The following is a 19,377-nucleotide window of genomic DNA, read 5'->3' on the forward strand; positions in this document are numbered from 1 at the left end:
GTACTGTGTGGCGTCCTATCATTATTACATATTTACATATTTAGTGATCTACGTCTAGACGAAGCAATTTTCTGCCTCAATAATTGGTAGTATCACAAAAATCAAAATTCTTCAACAGAAAGTGTGTGTTATAAAAACACCGTTTTAGTGAGTATCAAAAAATTATTTGAGAGCAAAGTTTCAAAAGGGAATTTTTTAGTTGCATTAATGTTTGCATAAATTTGCTTCTGAAGCAATAACAACTTATTTGCTACATTTCAATGTCTTAATTGGTATTTATGCACCGGTGCGAAAAAATTCAGCGAGTAGATAAATAGTTCGTTCGATAAAATGAATTTATATAGTTTAATATACACAGCCCATAATATGCATACAGAAAAATAATGCATCAAATATTGTCTGAATCGCAAGTTCATTGATCCGCGACATATTGACTAACAGTCTCTTATAAACTGCTTTAAAAGAATTCGCATTATGAAATTGGAACAAAAGCTATTTTTACAAGAGGAAATTTTACAATAATAGTTATGCGGTGTTAACGATCTTGCTTATTACTACACTGCCTGACTCTGGTCATTTATTAATAATCGAAAAGATCTTAATTCGATATGCTGAACGTAATTTGCACGCCGATCTCGTTACGACTAAAACATCGCTGTACAATTGTTTCTTACTAGAACAATATTTCTGCCAATGTTATATGTGTACATGAAATTTTTCCCTTCACCTTGTAGCTAGCAATTCGTAAACAGTCGTAATCATTCTTATAGGTTTGCCAGAACGATTTAGAGTTCTTTTAAGTGAGATACTACAGATAAATTATACAGAGATTTTAGTATCATGCTCGATTCGTTACTAAACTTATTCAGAAACAGAGTTCCTACAATAAAGACATCAGTCTTTGATTTTGTCGTATTTACAAATCTAGTATAACGCACTTTGCACTTTTCAGTTTATGATGATTAAACTATGGTAAACTAGAAAATTCTATTTCTGAATAATCTAAATACAAAATATGCTTTTGAAATATAGATTTTTAATAATCGGTAAAGTAATTACAGTAATAAATTATAGGACGTAACGGATTATCTTTTTGTATTTTTCTTTTAAAAAGGCACACACTAAACTTAATCCACCTCAACAAGGAAATTTCATTAATAATAAGAAATTAATTATTTTCCAAAACATAACTTATTCACTTTCTAGCATAACCAAAAATTTCGACTAACGAATTAAATCGTTTCCGTCTCTAAAGTACAAATGCTACTCACTAGATAAGTACTTTTTTTTTAAAGGACGTAATATATATATTTATATATATATTTATATATTTTTTTTCTTAAATAAAATGTACAAGGTTTAATTCAAAACATACATTTTTTCAGATATAATCTTTCAGGTGTTGTGACTATAAACAATTTTAGTTCAGCTCTCAGCTCGTTTTTTGTTTATAATACTTTCATTCAATATTAAGTCTACTTACTTGCATCGTAATAAATATAATATCCATACAGTATTCGAGCGATCTGTTAATTCTTAAAGCGCTGTTATTTTTTGGCGAGGCATTGTATGGGAATAAACATGTTGAAAGTCTTCAACTTGTTTAAAAAATAATCGATTTATAACGCCCTAGAACTGTTACAGTGAATCACGATGCCATACCCATGTTTTTTTCGTGTGATCAAACCTATGCGCTAGCCACTGCTGTTCCAATAATTGGTATCTGTCTTGACTTAGGTACAAAGGTTTCCCGCGTCTGTAATGAAAATATCAATACATTAAACACTGTTTTTGAATCTTAAAAAGGGAAAGTGTACTGCTGAAGATAAATTACGTACTTCAGATCTCTATCTTCCTCTTCAAAATCGTCGAGATACAAAGAGCCCCATAAACAGGCTCGTCGACCTCGAATTACAATAATATAAGTCGATGTTACTACCAGATATATACCAGTTCCAGCGCCGCAATCGATTGAATGCTGCAAAATGCAATTATATTCGTACAATTAAAAGTAGAGATCCCTATTTCACGGGTATCGAAATACGCGGACACCCGGATATCTAAATACACGTTCAAAACCGTGGTCTCTAATTAAGAGTTATTCAATAAGAAGGAAACAAGAATAAAGAAATATTCCTATATAAAACTTACTTGAACAGCTTCGCAAACGTTCATCTGTTTACAACAGCTTTGTTTTAAGCAAACAATGGTGCCACACAACAAACAGATGCTAATCTCATGTGGAATTGAATGACATTGACGGCATTGTCGTTTATGATAGTACTGTAAAATATAAAGAAAAATACAGTGATTAATCAAAATCAAACAAAAATAAAAAAAAATATTTAAATAGTAACGTATACTGTAAGTAGTTCTTACCGTAAAAATTTTATCGTATTCTCTAGGAAGACTGAGTAACTTCGGTACCTGCCACGATATGTGTTGTTCCAGAATCAAATTTCTCGCTGCGTTAGTTCGATTCGCAAAAGCGAGAATCTGATCACACCATAGACGTGGTACCGAAACACTTGCTTCGCTATCTTTCCAGTTCAAAGTTACCGCTGTATGATAGACATTCCAATCCATGTCTTCCGAAACTAATTCCAAATAATAAACTAATATCATGAATTCAGTCTGTGGTGCTGTAATTAAGGGTAAAGGTTGTTCGTACAAATGGTAGCGAAGTAATGCAGCTACTCGTAAGAATGGTAAGCACAACGATTGTATCTGAAATAACATAATTTCTGTATTAATACGACCCAGTTTTCCTAATAACTATAATTAAATTATCAACTGTTTACACTGACCTGCTTCTCGATTATGTGCATTTTAATTGTTGCGTACGATGTAGACGACGAAGTAGATGGCTTGTACGTACCATCTTCTGTGCGGTAAAGTTCACTTTTATTGAAGTATTCGATGATTCTAGAGAGTATAATTTCCGAAGACGTAGAAGGCCGTTCGCCGTATTGGGCTCTCCTCAAAATTGTATTTCTTTCTGCAGGCGTGAAACCACAACTTATTTGTAATATCACTTGATAGTACAATAAGTTGTACATTACTTTTATCACACTAAAGAAATACGCTGAAAAGAATTGTTGTTTGGTTATGTAAAGAGTTACGAACTTCTTCAAAGTGAATTCATATATATATAGACATGGGCATACTTTGATCCAAATGTAGGGGTAGTAATAATATGAACTGTATAAGAAGAGCAGTCGGATCTCTCAAAAGCAAAGGGATTTCTCTCTCGTGGCGTGTCAGAGCGAGTGGAGTGACAGGTTCGGCGGGAATCCCACAGAGCTCTTGCCAAGTGCGATGTACTGGCCACGCTGTCAGTATCCTCGTATGCATTGCCAAAACGTGAAGAAGTGCAACTGAAAGTAAGGTTATGTTTTCAAATATAAATTAGACAATGTATTACTCGCTTGGGTATCACTGGCAATGTAGTTAATACATGTAATACAAATTGAAGTACATAATTGAAAGTAATTTACCAATACAATCACGTTTGGGTGTCAAAGGTATCGTAGTGGGTGAGGGGATGCACAACGATCCACCGCGTTGAACGAGTTCAACTTCAAAATTAGTTCGAGCTACAGAAGTTACAAAAAGGAACAAGCTTCGGTGACTAGGAGAACAGTTCTTTTGCTTATATTTTAAGTATGTGCAATTCGTCATATCCTCCATGACTTTTCCCATTGCCACAGCCAAATTTCTCGAGACCTAAATAATAAACGTAACGTGTTTAATCATCGAAAAACCTGAAACTTAATCCTAATCGAAATTTCGAAAACATACTGGATTTCGTCGTATCTCTCTCAGAAAATTGTTCAGCTCCGAGAGTATTGTAGAAAAGGAGGCATGACGAGACTGCACCACTGCCGCGCATTCTTCATATTTCGGAAAAAGAGGAAGAACGGAATTAGCTAACTGTCGGCAAAGTGGACAGAGATATTCGCCGCTGTCCACTGCAAGAGTGTGTCTTTGCTGGTTACGAAGAGACTGTAAATATGACTTTAAACAATCTAGATGCAAGTGGTGTCCGCACGTTTGTACATGAACGCCACCTTCCCAGCCCAAGTTAACAGCCAACGCCCACGAAACCTATAATGATTAAATTAAGATTACATAACTTGCTTTATCACCATCTCTAACTTCACAAAGTCAGATCAAAGTGTTTACAGTTTCGAAATGGTTTGTCATTTCCTCCATTGTTCGATCAAAGTGGGCACCACGCGTGTCACCCTTTGGTATAGGCGGATCATCATCAGACGTAGGTAGGACCAGTCGTTCTGTTTGTTGTCGCTCATGTCCAGTAATACTTGTTGCCTTAAAAAAAAAACAGAATATATAAAGTAGTACTACGCTAATTTCATAAGAAGAATTTAGTATCGAATGAAGGTATTTATCTACTACCTGAACTAATACAACAAGACCCATAGGTGCGTGTTCACTACTGGGAGTAGTTTGATTGCAAATAACACAATCATATTCCTTCTTGCTAGTTAATTTGGTTGTATTATCGTCCTGATCCCAATCCATACCAGACACTCCTGCTTCATCTGGAAGTTGTAAGTTTTGTTTTAAGTTATGAGCTTTATTTATTCAATTTCCATATTTATTTTACCTGTTTTCATCGCTTTCTCCATAAACTGTTTTTGCTTATCGGCAAATTCAGCCATAAGTTTCTGCTGCCTTTCTTTCGCCCGTCTCCGTCTCTCTTCTCTTTCCCGATGCTCCCTCTCGCGTTGTTTATCCTCGCACTCCTGCATAGGGAGCCATAGCTTGTTTCTAGTATCAACAATAGTATCTTTGCACATGGGATCTAGATTTGCTATTTTATTAAGAAGCTGCGCGATAAAGTATGGGCCGTCACCGATCCTTGACTCTTTAGGTTGCGCAGCAGCTGAACTACTACTAGCTTCGTTATCCGCCGTTGCACTTTGATCTGGATTATAACTATCTGGAACACCTGACAATTGCGAGTGTAACCTCAACAGTAACGAAATTATACTCTCGCCTACTTTCACTGTTTTTGGTTGCATTTGCCCGCTCTAAAAAAGAAAAGATCGTGAAGTTATGAATCGAAGCGAAAACATTATAAAAAAATACATAGTATAACGTAAATAAATGTTAATTATTACCAGAAGTTCTCTTCTCTTGAAGTGTTTGTGAGAATTTGATGTAGATGGAACGATTTCCGTCGTTGTTGTTATTCCGGAAGTACTTAGTCTCGAATACACCGTTTGAGCAGGAACAATTTCATTCCCAGCCATAATAGCAAGCCGTGGAGGCTCAGGTGATATAGCACGTTGTCCACTGACCATATCTATGTACAATTCATAAATATTAACAGAATTTCTGTATAATATGTACAATATTGAAAATAAGGATATAACCACAGTTAAGAAAAAACGAGTACAGATAACATACTGTTCGATGAAGGAGCTTGTTCAAGTGCTACAGCCATGGTTTCTTCTGTAGATGGTGGCAAAGCTCTTTGTAGAGGTAATAACTCATCGTCGGTATTACTATCTGATATAGCAACAATTTCACCTTCAGGTACAATAGTCATATGAAAACGTGCTATAAAATAGTAAAAAAAAAGAAAAAAAAAATACTATGTCATTGCATATTACATTTTACAATATTAAATCTGATCTATAAATATTTTTTTTGGTGATCAAAAATATTTTAACTGTATCATAATTTATATAAAAAATATAGTCCCTTTGTAGCTTATACATAAATAAACTAAAATGTGTGATGATATGAAAAATAAAAAGTTAGAACCCACCATTTGTTGCAGGTAAAGCTGGTAAAGAAGGTAAAGATGGAAGAGACAGAACTTCTAAGGAGCCTTCATCATTTAACATAAGCGAAGTTGCTACTTCTGTCATCTCACCTTGAATTTCCCATTCCAGTTCACCTAAAGAAAGATGAGTATAAGACAATTAAATTCGAAACAAGCAACAAACAGAGTAAGTGATGATTTTACGTACTGTCTGAACTACTTGGTTCTGATTCTTGAACTTTAATAACTTGAGGTATTACCGTCCTAAGATTTTCAGACAAATTATCACTTGTATACCAACTAGACAAATCCATATCTTTTATTACGCGAGACGACGTGTCGCTGTTGTACTGACACAAAGGATTCGTCTAATAAAATAAAAGAAGGAAATACAGTTAAAATAATTAAACATAAAAGAAAATATTCGTTACTTACAGATTTGTCAGGTACTTCCGCAGTAATTACTGCCATCTCTAATAAGTAAATAGTCAGTGCCATGACATGCTCTGATATATTATGTCCATACACAGCCTTGTAAAGAATTATTAAAATCATAGCATGAAAAACTTTGGTGCGTAACACACACCGTGGATCGTCGTAATCAGGTGAAACAGGAGCAGGATGTCTAAATGGTGGCCATGCTGTTGCACTGTTTTTTAACTTGCCCGATTGTTTGACGCTACAAATTTGAAAACTTGTATGTAACGACGAAATACATTTCGAATTTACAAAAAAGCATGAATACTTTTTGTTCCTTAAGAAATTGGATTATTTCGATAAGATTTATCACTTACTATTCCGTAAAACGATCCATCGATATCTGAAAATCTCTCCTATGCACTGCCCTTAATAAAACATGCAAAGGATCGAATAATTCATCCCACACGCGTGGTTTAGGGCCGTACATTCCCTGTTGCATGTTACCGCTAGCTTCTAAATTTGGAGCTCTATACTGCGCTATCTGTAACCATATCGTATAAGTGAAATTTTATATTTATTTAGAGATATATATTTGAAATACACGAGAGAAATACTACGTACATCGGCCAAAACAGATTCAAAATCTCTATTTTGCGGGGTGCCACAGCGTTCAGGCATCAACTCCATTAACTGACTATGGGTCTTGTCCCCCATACATAATAAAGTAACTAGTTCCAAACATGACATTTCAGGATCAGACAACCCTAAATTTGTTCGAACGTTAACCAATGTAGCCAGAAATGTTAAGCAACTTTCCAACATAGGAGTATCGTGTTCTCCTTCTAGATATTCATTTTGTCGTGTATGATATAAACAAAAGCTCATCCATTCCTTTACATGAAACCTAAAACAATCATAAGTTATTATTTTAAGCATGAAACCAACGAAACAAAGAAATAGATTTATTATAATATGTATATCGTAAGCTTACTTTTCGATAACGGTGTTTAGAAAGACATCAGGTTGTAATTTAGTCGCGCAAACTTGCAACAGATAAAGATCCGCGTCCACCATAGAATTGCAAAAATTGCACTGTATATATGTCATAGCTTGACCTTTTATTTGAAGTCCATTACGGACCCACAATCCATTCAAAACTTCAAAACAGGCAACCTGAATAAACATACTCGTTAAACATAATTTTCGAAGTAAAGAAATCGATAGTATAAATTTAAAAGTATCTGCAGACATTATCTTTCAACGGATGGACGATACGTGAGTATGTAACGGTACTTTTGAAAACAAAACAGTTTGGCGCCTGACGTAATTTTCACTTCTGCCGTGTCTTATCGCGACCGTAATTTGATGAGTAATTATTATAAGACGATGTTAAGAATAGGATAACAAAAATTTCGATAACTTGCATATTGTTAGAATATTTAAGGATCGTTAGAGAAAGGAATGGGTGTACGTATAGAGGAAAATTTGTATTATTGATACATTTATCAGTTTAGATCAGATATAATATAATCGTATGAAAAATGAAATAATATGGCTGAACTTTGTCTCAGAGGCCCATTTTTTCTTTTCTTGTTAAAAGTTATCAAATCTTGTAGTTTTTTACCTGAAAAGTCCGAAAATGCAAGTTAAAAGTTTAGGAATCCAATAGTATACATGTTCATGAACAATAAGCTACGCATAGGGGAGGGAAAATATGAATCATGACTTCTGAAATATCTGGACATTGTGTTTCCTCTGTGTGACTTTTACTCGTGGTGTCATGGCATTCCCCCCACGAAGTCGACCAATCCCGACACTGGGAAACATTACAAACCGCTGTGTTGTCAGTTCGTAACGGCTCAACCGAGCTTAACCTTCAATGAACGAGGACCAGATACTCAGTTTTGGAAGAGCTGAACTCGATTGTTCCACGCGTGATCGATCTTAACAACTCTTTGACGATGTTTGTTGCTCTCTCCATAACTCTTTCTGACTCGCGCTATTAACAAGGAGAAGACAACGATCGGCCAAGAAAGGAAAAAAGAAGCTGAACAGGACTCGACCAGTGATACATGTGCCAATACCGCGGTTTACTTTCTACATAAAACTTGTTTCGCTTGCAAGTTTGAAATTCGACTGAGTGAAGATGATCGCAATTAATTCAAAAATAGTTTGCTTATGTTTCCTACTTAGTCTAGGACAGTCTATAAACGGATTCGATTTGAGCAATATTATAGATGCAAGAGACACGTTAAGATTCGGAGGCGAAGTATTGATGGACATTCTTGAATCATGGGAATTAATACGTTCCAGAAATCCTGGAGATGTGGACTTCAGTTACCCGTTCGTTCGTAGAATGGAGAAAGAAATAGCGAGACAGATATCGGAAGTATCAGAAAAAATCGACAATTACCAAGACAAAATGGAAATACGCATCGACACGATTATGGCTAAACTTTTAACGGATTTACCCTTGGAAGAAAGGCTGGATCATAAATTACGTACGGTCGATCAATATCTGGGCCAAATCAATGATTTGTATAAGAATTTTTTGACCTACGTCGAGTCACAAAGGAAATACGAGAGATACACGTTGGAAGATTTCGCGAGGACGTGTGTCTCTTCCAGATCAGGCGCTCTTCCAGATCTTTTGAAGAGTATACATCGAATCGTTGTTCCTTGGTCCGAAGAATCCTTCACCACAAGTATTCTTGTGCTATTGTCGAAACAGATGAGAGTAAGTAACGACGATACTTCAAATATTTTTCATTTCGTACTTTTTCCCCCGAGTATCGTTTCAATTCTCTAACTTTACATTTACACGTGAAATAAATCTACGATTCTTTCAAGTTGTCGATGATAAACATTTTCGATCGAGGATATCTTCGAGACAAGAATGTCTGCTATTGGAATCTCGTAACAAAAGTCATATCGTGACAGAAGTATTAGGTGCGGGTTATTATCGTAGTGATCAAGTGACATCCGACGTTACGCGTTTTACAAGCTCTATAGTAACGTTGATATAGCGACAAAGCAGTAACAAATTAAACTATCAAATGGTCCGTTCTCAATACAGGGTGTCCCAAAAATGTTGTAACACCTTGAAAGGAGTGGTTCGGGAGGTGATTTGAAACAACTTTTTCCTTAGCGAAAATGTTGTCCGAGACTTCGTTAAGCAGATATTAACAGAAAACCCCGACCAATCAGATCGCGCGTATACCGTTGGAGCGCTCGCGGTAGCGTATGAGCGCGGCCGCCTATCGTGTAGCCTACGCTCAACCGGCATACTCACGCTCTGATTGGTCGGGTTTTTTTTATTAATATCTCCTCAACGAAGCCTCGGACAACATTTTCGCTAAGGAAAAAGTTGTTTCAAATCACCTCCTGAACCACCCCTTTCAAGGTGTTACAATGTTTTTGAGACACCCTGTATTGTTCACGGTACTTCGAATTAATATATCTTGTTTCACGAACGGTGTGTAAAAAAAATTAGCTGATAATTTAACGCATAACATAGTAAGGTCAAGATTAATTTTGACAAATAAGAATACATCGACAATTCGAAATCTTCGCGATGCATGTTCGTCTGGAGTTTCTTTTGTACGTATTGTGCCGATTACCTCACGGTACATGATAAATTCGACAAAGGAAACAATAAGCGCGATACGGAAGAGACACTATTTCGCGTACAATTCTATCTGTACCAAACTACTATAGAAATTACATATTTCCTGTTTTTTTTTTCTCATGGAAGATAATGAGTATTTGATAAGAGTCGTTGATAAGAAACGTTACGAAATAATTTTCGTAAAGGAACGTTTATAGTTAGGTAGGATATTTTTTTATGCTCCACATGAACCGAGATCTCGGTCGAAGAGTCGACGTAGAATGTTTTTCTCGGCGATGCAATGCACTTTGTATAAACGTCAAGGAGAATAAGAATGAAGAGGAGCATGCGCAGAGATACGTATGCGCCATTAAACGACTCTTTAGGGCAAGAGGGAAGGGAACATCGAGCAAAATGACGGGAGAACGATGCGAAATTCTCAGTTGTGTCTGAGCAACCGAGAAAAGTGTTCGTCTCGCTGCTTTCTTTCGTCGTATGAAAAGCACGCTCGGCAATACAGTTCCGAGAAACGATCACCGAGAACGAATGTTTGTGCAACAGTGCATATCGTGACAGGGATTCGAACAACTCGAGTTACAGTTCGCAGCTAAAGAACTTTCAAATAGTAATCAACGTAAGAGGAATTCTGCTACGATATTCTCTCAGGTTCCAATTATTGTTTATCGTCATCGAAACGGTTTCGATTGACCCCATTGTCCTCCTGTGATCCATATACTTCGAAACACTGCTCTGCGCTCGTTTACAGTGAAAGCTTTTGACAGTATGCTTTAACAATATGGGTTGACGAAGCAACTAAATTTTTCTTGGGTTCTCGACGAATCTATTATCGTATAAATATCGTTGAATTCAACAGATAGTTTCGAGAGATCTTGTCCCGAGATATCGCGCTGGAATAACAGTACTACCTCAAAGTTTCTTCCATCGTTTTTTTGTGCCGTATGACTGTTTTCGTGGACAAAGTCTATCCTATTTAAACACGAGTAATTCGAAAATATTTCGCGTATTCTGTGAAAACTGTTCGATATTCAAACGTACGTTTCGTTACTATTACGCTTCCACTTGTTACGTTTTCGTCGATAGTAATTATTCGGCGTAATTGATGAATTGAGTAACATGTACCCTTGATCGCGAAGATTATAAAGAACATCCTTCTTTAAAATGTTAGGTTGTCCCGAAAGATTCTTTCGCGAGTTGCACTCAATTATTTTATGTGGTCGTGTTTATATAAATAGATAATCTAATTTCATAGATATTCATGTTGTAACAGTAATGGAGCAAAATGAATCGTGCACAATTCAGTAATGTAACATAAAACATAAAATATTGTGCATGTATTACTTATTAACACGTTGATCGCCATGTCACCCATGTATGGGTGACAGTGTTTTTCACTCAAGAACTAAAAAGATCAATTCTGAAAGTTGGACGTCACAGGAGATGAATCTAAATGAAATTCTTGAATTTTGATGTAATTACAAAACTGAATACCACGATAAATGTTTCATTACCTAGACTCCGATAGTCTAAATAATATTCAATCTTAGCAGAAATTTTCAAGAATATTCGTTTGGCAGGCAACGTGTTAATAAAGCGAAAGAAACTTTTGGGACAACCTAATACCATATTACAGAAATTAATTGTTATTTAAAAAGTGTGGCTTTTCTAAATGAAATAAGACCGTGTAAAAAGTCTGCTTAATAAGATCGCACTGTACATAAAAGAAACCTTAGGTAGGACTCCTGATACGATCGAACTAATTTTTGTTCAATCATTTACGTTCTTTAGAGTAAATATCTCGTACAGGTCACATGTAATTGCGTAGTTATGAACTTAGACATTTAGCGATATCGATAGGAAGAAGTTTTTAAACCGCGATCAATTAAAAACAGGACTTTGACCGTACTATTTTTCAATTCTTTTCGAGAAACGTTGCTTCCTAAACATTTCCACGAAAAAGTTAGAAAATACTCTATACAGAAATTCGCAAAATAGTGATACGGATGAAAAGCTCTAAACGACCGGAAGTGTTAATCATTACACGCGGATGTGACTCATTGTAAATAAATTAAATATAATCCAGGGAAAGGGCATTAATCAAGGACCAATCTATGTGCAGCGTAAATTACAATCGTGCGAACTAAATGACGCTTTCGTTATCTTTTCCACGAATGAGACACGCGATATCGTTTCAATTTGACTACCGAGGTATCTAGTTTTAAGATAATCAACGCATTCGACCCTTATATCAAGCTCGCTTTACATGTGTTTGTAAGCTATCTGTATGTATACCGAATATTATATGTATAACGTACCGGGAGGCATAAAAACGTTTACCAAGGGTATTATAATGGTTGCAAGCCAATTGTTTCAATATTGATCTTCCTAAATACGTTCAAACTTTGCTTTTACATTCTTCCACGTAGTCGTAAATAAAATCTGTATTGTACTATTTATCTATAATTATACTGAATATTAATGAAAAGTTGTTCACCCAGGTCGCAAGTAGTACTACGTTTTCTCTAAAAATCGACCGTATTTACAAAATCTCGAATTTCTCGAAAACTAAGGGCGATGGAGCAATTTCACTTTCAGATTCGTATCAGAATCTGATAAACCTATAAGAATCACCTAGTGGATATCGCGGAATTTAAAAAAAAGTTTAAATTTGTTGGACAGTGTTATTCAGCCGCGAATTGAAGCCTGAGAGAATAAAAATTGCATATACGTTATCACACAAGTCTTGTAACCTACATATGCACACGTAGGTATCGCAGGATGTAATGGATCGGAAATAGAGACTCCACCTCTCTCCGTGTGTAATTAAATAGAATATAAACAAAACCGAAGGCGCATCGAAAGATAAATAAATATATATATATAAAAAAAAAAAAGAAATGAAGAAAACGAAATTTATCCCCTGCCTGCTTTTTCTCTCGATAGTATGGAGAGTAAAATGTGCTTTGAATAAGGATGCCACGATAATTGATGAAATGAGATACAAACTCCTTCGACTGCAAGAAACGTTAGAAAGAGATTTATCGCAGGCGAGCTTCGGGGTCGTAGGATTCGAAGACGAAAAGTATTTCAGTCTTATAAAGAGTTACAAGACCTTTGGGAACGAGCTGGAACAAAAGTTTCCAAGCGGTGGTTACGAATACTTGAATCCGTTGAGTTCGATTCTGCTATGGGCTCGAACTGAAAACGAATTGAGAAGTATCGACGGGCTGTACAAAGTTTTCAGGCAAATGCAAAGTGAAATTTTGAACCATACCGCGCCCCTTGATGTTCAGAGACTAGCAGATTTCTCCGAAACTATATTACACGATCCAAACGCATCGATAATAAACGCGCTGTCTCGTGTAACCGACTTCATAATACACGACAAATTGTTCGTTAAAGCTTACAAGGTACAACAATAGCAACAATGACAAAATTTCTAATAGTATTCATGTACAACGGACGGTTTCTTTTCTCTCTCGAGTAATTGATATTTAGCGACACCTCCTGTATATACGCAATTACTGACCGAATTTATATTTTGCACGTGCAGGATTCATCCTCGTTAATTTGCAACGAACAACAGTCGTTGCAACAATTACTCTACAATCTATATAACACGGTCACTCTCACGGAAATTAAAGGGTACAGCATGATACAATTCTCTTACATGTTGCTACGAGTCTATAATCCAGGTATAGCAATTATTGAGCGTAAGCTGTATAATTCGCTGTCATTTTCTTATATCTTATTCAATTATTTTTCGTTTAAATAAACTATCGGTGACTTTGACAAAGGCGCCGTGGATAATTCTAAGAATGTACATTAATATACCTTTTCCTATGTCAGAAAGCGATAAATATTTTTACAAATTTAATCTAGGGTCTAACTTCACGGACGAGATGGATCTAGTAACGCAACAATACGCGACGAGAACATCCGAAACCGTAAGAGCTGTGAAAACTGCTATGGCCTTTGCTCCTAGAGATCTTTGGAAATGCGACGCGAGAAAACAAGAATTAGGTAAATTTGTGTGTTTACGCACTCTCGCGCCAATGATTATGATCGTGCGAATTCATTTTTCAGATGAAACGTACACAAAGTTCATTGATCTGTTTCAAGGATACATAGTAAACGAAGTAGATCTGAATCATGAATCATCTTGCCGTCAAAATTGTGCTTATTATTCGTACGCGAAAGTGCAAGGATGTTATAAAGATCAATACTGTGCTAAACAACGTCAGTGTAATGGTAAAATATTAGAATGCGAATACGTCGACTCCGACATGTGGGTTTGTCCCTCGGTAAATTGAATTTTGTTTTACGTTAAACGACGTAAGGTGAATACCGTGCGTAAATACATTTCGTACATTTTTAGGACAGAAACTATAACCGAAGATATGAACGTGTACAATACGAAAACGGTATCGTATACGGACAGAAGGGCTACTGCAAGAATGGATACACTAAAGTCGAAAGCTGGTGGCGTTGGTTGTTCTGGCACTGCAGTTATTGTTTCTGTTATTGCGACGATCATACCGCGAAGTCTGATCGATATGTCAGTTTGCAAAGTGTCCATTCCGATGTGGCGAATAATAAGTAAACGTTACGAAGAATTTAATGAGATTTAGTAAAAATTGTTGATTCCATTAATAACAATACGCTGTTCGTTTCAGGGTTATAACAGGCATTGCATTCAAGAAAGTGAATCAAGTAATACACATAGAAATACAAGAAGGTGAACTACTGCCACGTGGAAACGTCAATAAAACAACTGTCAGCTGGAAACCGATTGAGGCCTTCAACATATTAGATAAGAATGTAAAGAATGGCATTGATTACCACACTTTAGCTTGGGAAGAAAGAGGTTTAGATCTAGACGACTTGGTACCAGCTCAGGATCATCTTCTAACAGGTGTATGATGTCGAACTTGCACTTTTTACTTTAATCGTGAAAATTGTATTAACAATTGTCGACTTTTTTAGGTGTCAGATTTCGAAAGCTCGGAAGCCACTTGAATTTAGAGATAAAGGTGTCACCATTTGATTTCATAACTGGAAAACTAAACAAACCATTAGAAAAGAGTTTCTGGATAGCTAACGACGCTACTGACAGGTAAACCTGTTTCGTTGTTTGACAAATTTGTTTATTCGTTCAATTTATTCTATCCGCTATTTTAACTTGCAGAGATGAACTGAAATTAGCAAAAGCCGATATACCGACTCGTCTTTCTGTACCAACAGTGCCAGATTCAAAACCAAATCAGTATTTGAATTTTGCGCCAAGTAGTCGTACCGAGGATGTTGCACAAAACACGATACCATTCATCGATGTTCAACGGGTGGAATCAAATCCGCCGGTGCCAATCGCGGGTGCCGGAATATTTCATAAAGGCAGAAGCATGTCTGGAGGATACGTGGCGTTAAAACTGATCACATATGATTTTAGCCCGCATTTGCAAGTTGATTTAGGAACTGAACAACCGGTTATTGGTACACCATTCTTAGTGAATTAAAACCATTATAAATTTAGTAATATAAGCGTAATATTGATTACTTGCAATTTGTAAACGTTATTTTTATATATTATTTCCATTTTCATACCTGTTTCATTGATTTATGTTTGACAATGTTATTCGTGTTCCGTTTCCACAGACATTTATAACATTTGCGAAATTTGTAACAATTTTTCTTTCAAATAGTTCTTTACCAAATATTTCTGGTTTCTTTCATTTTTGTGCCATCTTAGCATATATATGATATTTGAAACTTCATTTAGTTGAAATTAAAATATACTATTAACTTCGACACGTATCTTCTATTTGTTTGTCAAAATCACGAATAACTACGGTTTGCTAGGTTATAAACATCCAGTTACTTCATAAAATTTTTAAATATTCATGCAAGTAGAAATTTATATCATTAATCTGTATTAGTTGATTATTTTGTAAACTGACTTCTCAAAGTCCTGTGATTTATAATTAACCAAATATAAACAAGAACACATTAAACGCATATTTTGTACATACTTTTCAATAACGTTACTTAAAAAATAAGTATGCATTTTACGACCCGGGTCAAAGGAATCTAAGAATATCAAAAGGCAGAAAAGTATACTCACCTGAACTCGTAAAGGATGCATCATTAAAAGATGTAGCATATCAGTAGAAGGTAATAATTCATTAAGTGTCGCTCCTTGTTGACGAATAGCTTGACACATAAACACAGCAAAATATCGATGAAGTGGTAGATGAAACGATACTTGCAAACTATCACTCTGAAACAAACATGGGCAAGGATTAAATTATTAAATAATTAATGTACTAGAAATAAAATGATAAATGTGTTTAATTATAATAGATCGTAAGCCGTCCATATACCCAAATTTACTTACTTCGTTTGGATGCGTGTAATTCACAGCATCTAACCAATCTTGCAAAGCGGTAAGACAAAACGTAAGCACTCTCTTACTAAGAGTTGCACTTTCAGGACCACGCAAATGGGAAACCAAGGCCCACATCGGATACGCGCTGGCTTCCAGCTCGGCACTGAACGCTGCATAGTACGTATTAGGTTCGAATTCAATATGTTGTCTTAATTCTCGTTGATTAACATTCATTCCTATAACAAAAACAACGAACAGCTTTAAAATATTCTTTCGCCAATTAATAATTATGTTTTATGAAAGGTAGACGATACCTTGAAACATGGACAGGAACTCGAACCACATTTCCAAAAGTGTATTGTCGCTCATAAATCGAACAGCTACGGGCTTATGTGAAAGAACATTATTCAAGTCTGACACAAGAGGCCAATAACAATGTTCTTTCATCACTTGTCGACCACAGTCTACTACAAAGTGAAAATTTTTGTCTGCGTCTGAAAACGAAAGTAATTGTATATAATTTCAGATTTCGTACATCTCAGTATTATAAAGCCATAAAACGTACATACCGTGTAAGGTATTCTTAATTAGAATCTTATTCATCATGTATTTCAAACTAATAACCATAACGTGTAATAATTTTAATTTATCCACCATTTTCAATGCTAAACTTTCGTTACTAAAAAGCTGAAATATAAAACACAAAGGCGTGGAAAAATTTTTTTCTATGAGAGAAAATATTGCTTCATTTACGATTCTCACCTGTACGCTAACGTGGACTACTCTGTTGCTCAAAGTATCAGGATCTGTTGAACGTTCAAGTATCATCGAAATTCTACTGTAATGTAGTACAAATGCGCAAGTAAGTGCTTCCTTATAATCGGGGTCCGGTAGCATGTTCAATAATAGACAAACTAATTTTTGCGGAAATTCGTAAGCTACCGTCCAGAACACTAATTCTTCTAAGAAAGTAGTATGTTCTAAATGTTCTTGTAACGATGCACAGTCTGAAACAAGAAATAAGATATTAATTCTTTTTTAACTATACACATAAAAATTAACGATATACGTTGACGGAATGCGCGTAAGCTTACCTTTGTATTCATCAGGTGGTTCTGGATTTGGTAAGGAGTTCACTGCATCTTGATATATTTTATTACTATCCCGACAATAAATATCGTATTCTGTCTGTCCAGTCGAGACAGACGGATTCATGAGATCTCTATAATTTTGCGGATTTGTAAGTGCCGATGTAATAACGTTCCTCATTAATGCACCCATTTTATTCAAGTCAAGAAGCATGGTTAAATACCCATCTGCATCTTCGATAGCAACTCTATAATCTGGTCCGTCAACTTTACTGAAATAAACAGAAAAGAAAGTTATTATAAACGAAATGTGCAATGTTTACAATTTTAAAAATACATATAGAAATATTTAAAATACCAGATATCGCGCAAATGTTGAATAAAACGAAGAATTATTCTAGGCATCATTGCTTCTGCTACACACAATAAATCTGAAGGGGCAGTAGATTTACAAACTGCAGCTTTTGGACCATGTCTATCGCAAAATCTATGAAGACAAGAAATGATACATTCATAGATAAAAATAATTTCAGATGATTCCACCCTAATATATTATATAAATTCTTACCCTGTTTCTTTCATAACCGATGTATCACCACAATCGCATGCACCTCCAGCTTGACTGAGAAACATATTAAAGTCATGACGATAGTGATTGCCCCTTTTAAAGCATTCTGTACACAGGGACATACACGGCGATATACCACAAGTACGACAACGGTATGCTACAAAATTGGGAGTCCAAACCAGCCCACATGTTGTAGCATTATCGTACATTCTCACTAAAATATTTATATGTATTTTGTTAAATATCCTCCAAGGGTTAATACAATAACATTGCTAACGATAAATTTATAACATTTTCGTGATCAAAAGAAAAAAGTTTGTACAATACCTGCGTTAGCAAATTCATCCGGAGTACGACCACCAGCCATCAACCATTTACACCAGTCGATGGTTTCGCATTCATCGATGGCTGTACTAGGATCTAAGAGTATATCTAACAATCCCTTAAGATGAGGTGGACAACTAGTGTTACGGTTTGGATTACTGCTACATTCTGCATAGATACGAGCAGCTGCATCACGTTTGCCCATGTCCATTAATTCTTGATACGGAGTCTTCGATGACGAGGCCATCGCGAAAAAAGGACCTCGCAACGCGAGGATAACACTGATTTAGGTACGTGTTGCGGTATCCTTCGAGGATGATAAGTGAGATAGAAAACAAACGAGCGAGTCAAGTCGGGAATCAGATGATATCGACGTTAAAATTTTAGGAAGCCGACAGGACAGCAAGTTGCCCGACGACTCGCACCTTTTTGCGTGTTCCTCGTGTGAAAACTTCCGGGAAACCTTTTAAGTAGAGGCGGCCCGCGGACTAGAGGATTCTCGATAATCTCCATATCAGCGAGCATCTCCCGTCAACTCTGTCTTCCTCATCAATTTTGACAGCATGACGAAAGCACCAAGGGACCGTTAACTCGCACCACTCGTCTCAACCACGGTTTATTATCGACCTTCAGATTTCGTGTTTCGAGAAGTACTCGGTACTTGCACAATAATCGTCTTTGATCCGACACACATCCGCATTTACGGAACTGTACGGAACAGTAAAACCACTCGATCACCAATCGTTCGACCAATTGACCACAGCTTATATTTCTCTACGGTACGTCTTCTTCTCTCTGATCAAGAATTTGTCTATCTTATCGACGGAACAATGACAGAATACCCAATCGTGATTTCAATGAACGCATTTCGTTCGATTGTCTCCACTAACTCGATTGTTCTTTTTCAACGTAACAACCATAAACAATATGTAGGAAAAAAAAAACGAGAGCTGATAGAATATAAATATTATTAAAAATGTGACTTCGAACGCGTTATTTAGTCGCTTTATTTGTAATCCAATCATATATGGTTTCATGGACAAATTCGTTTACGATCGAACGATGTACTTTATCACAGCATTCACAGCCGACTCTAGCCTTCGAATAAATCTGAATCTTGTTTCCTCTTTTGAACATTTTCCAAAGAAGGAAACGAGACAAACACATCGA

General features: G+C 36.1%; 2 protein-coding genes across 3 annotated transcripts; one reads left to right on the top strand and one right to left on the bottom strand.

Moving 5' to 3' along the window:
• Positions 1-317: 317 nt before the first annotated feature.
• Positions 318-19,106, bottom strand: LOC128880871 (E3 ubiquitin-protein ligase Ubr3). Its single transcript, XM_054131398.1, has 28 exons — positions 18,211-19,106; positions 17,884-18,097; positions 17,674-17,802; positions 17,322-17,587; positions 16,990-17,234; positions 16,797-16,914; positions 16,542-16,721; positions 16,237-16,463; positions 15,964-16,119; positions 7,209-7,390; positions 6,839-7,121; positions 6,592-6,758; positions 6,233-6,476; positions 6,006-6,165; positions 5,801-5,932; positions 5,437-5,589; positions 5,148-5,332; positions 4,631-5,057; positions 4,420-4,565; positions 4,186-4,332; positions 3,802-4,107; positions 3,498-3,726; positions 3,168-3,377; positions 2,808-3,085; positions 2,380-2,727; positions 2,152-2,283; positions 1,839-1,978; positions 318-1,756 (listed from the first exon to the last, which is right to left on the bottom strand). The coding sequence occupies exons 1-28, from the start codon at positions 18,452-18,454 to the stop codon at positions 1,639-1,641; spliced, it is 5,766 nt and encodes a 1,921-aa protein (XP_053987373.1). The 5' UTR covers positions 18,455-19,106; the 3' UTR covers positions 318-1,638.
• On the top strand, positions 8,080-15,857 carry LOC128880873 (uncharacterized). 2 transcript variants are annotated; one of them, XM_054131404.1, is made up of 9 exons: positions 10,266-10,458; positions 12,611-13,252; positions 13,396-13,537; positions 13,725-13,865; positions 13,929-14,146; positions 14,221-14,441; positions 14,519-14,757; positions 14,829-14,958; positions 15,031-15,857. In XM_054131404.1, exons 2-9 carry the CDS (start codon positions 12,740-12,742, stop codon positions 15,356-15,358), a joined length of 1,932 nt encoding a protein of 643 aa, XP_053987379.1. In that variant the 5' UTR covers positions 10,266-10,458; positions 12,611-12,739; the 3' UTR covers positions 15,359-15,857. The 2 variants fall into 2 exon arrangements, with proteins under 2 accessions (XP_053987378.1, XP_053987379.1); XM_054131403.1 differs by lacking the exons at positions 10,266-10,458; positions 12,611-13,252 and adding an exon at positions 8,080-8,954.
• Positions 19,107-19,377: the final 271 nt, after the last annotated feature.

This window comes from Hylaeus volcanicus, chromosome 8 (assembly GCF_026283585.1).
Source record: "Hylaeus volcanicus isolate JK05 chromosome 8, UHH_iyHylVolc1.0_haploid, whole genome shotgun sequence".
Classification (NCBI taxonomy): Eukaryota; Metazoa; Arthropoda; class Insecta; order Hymenoptera; family Colletidae; genus Hylaeus; species Hylaeus volcanicus.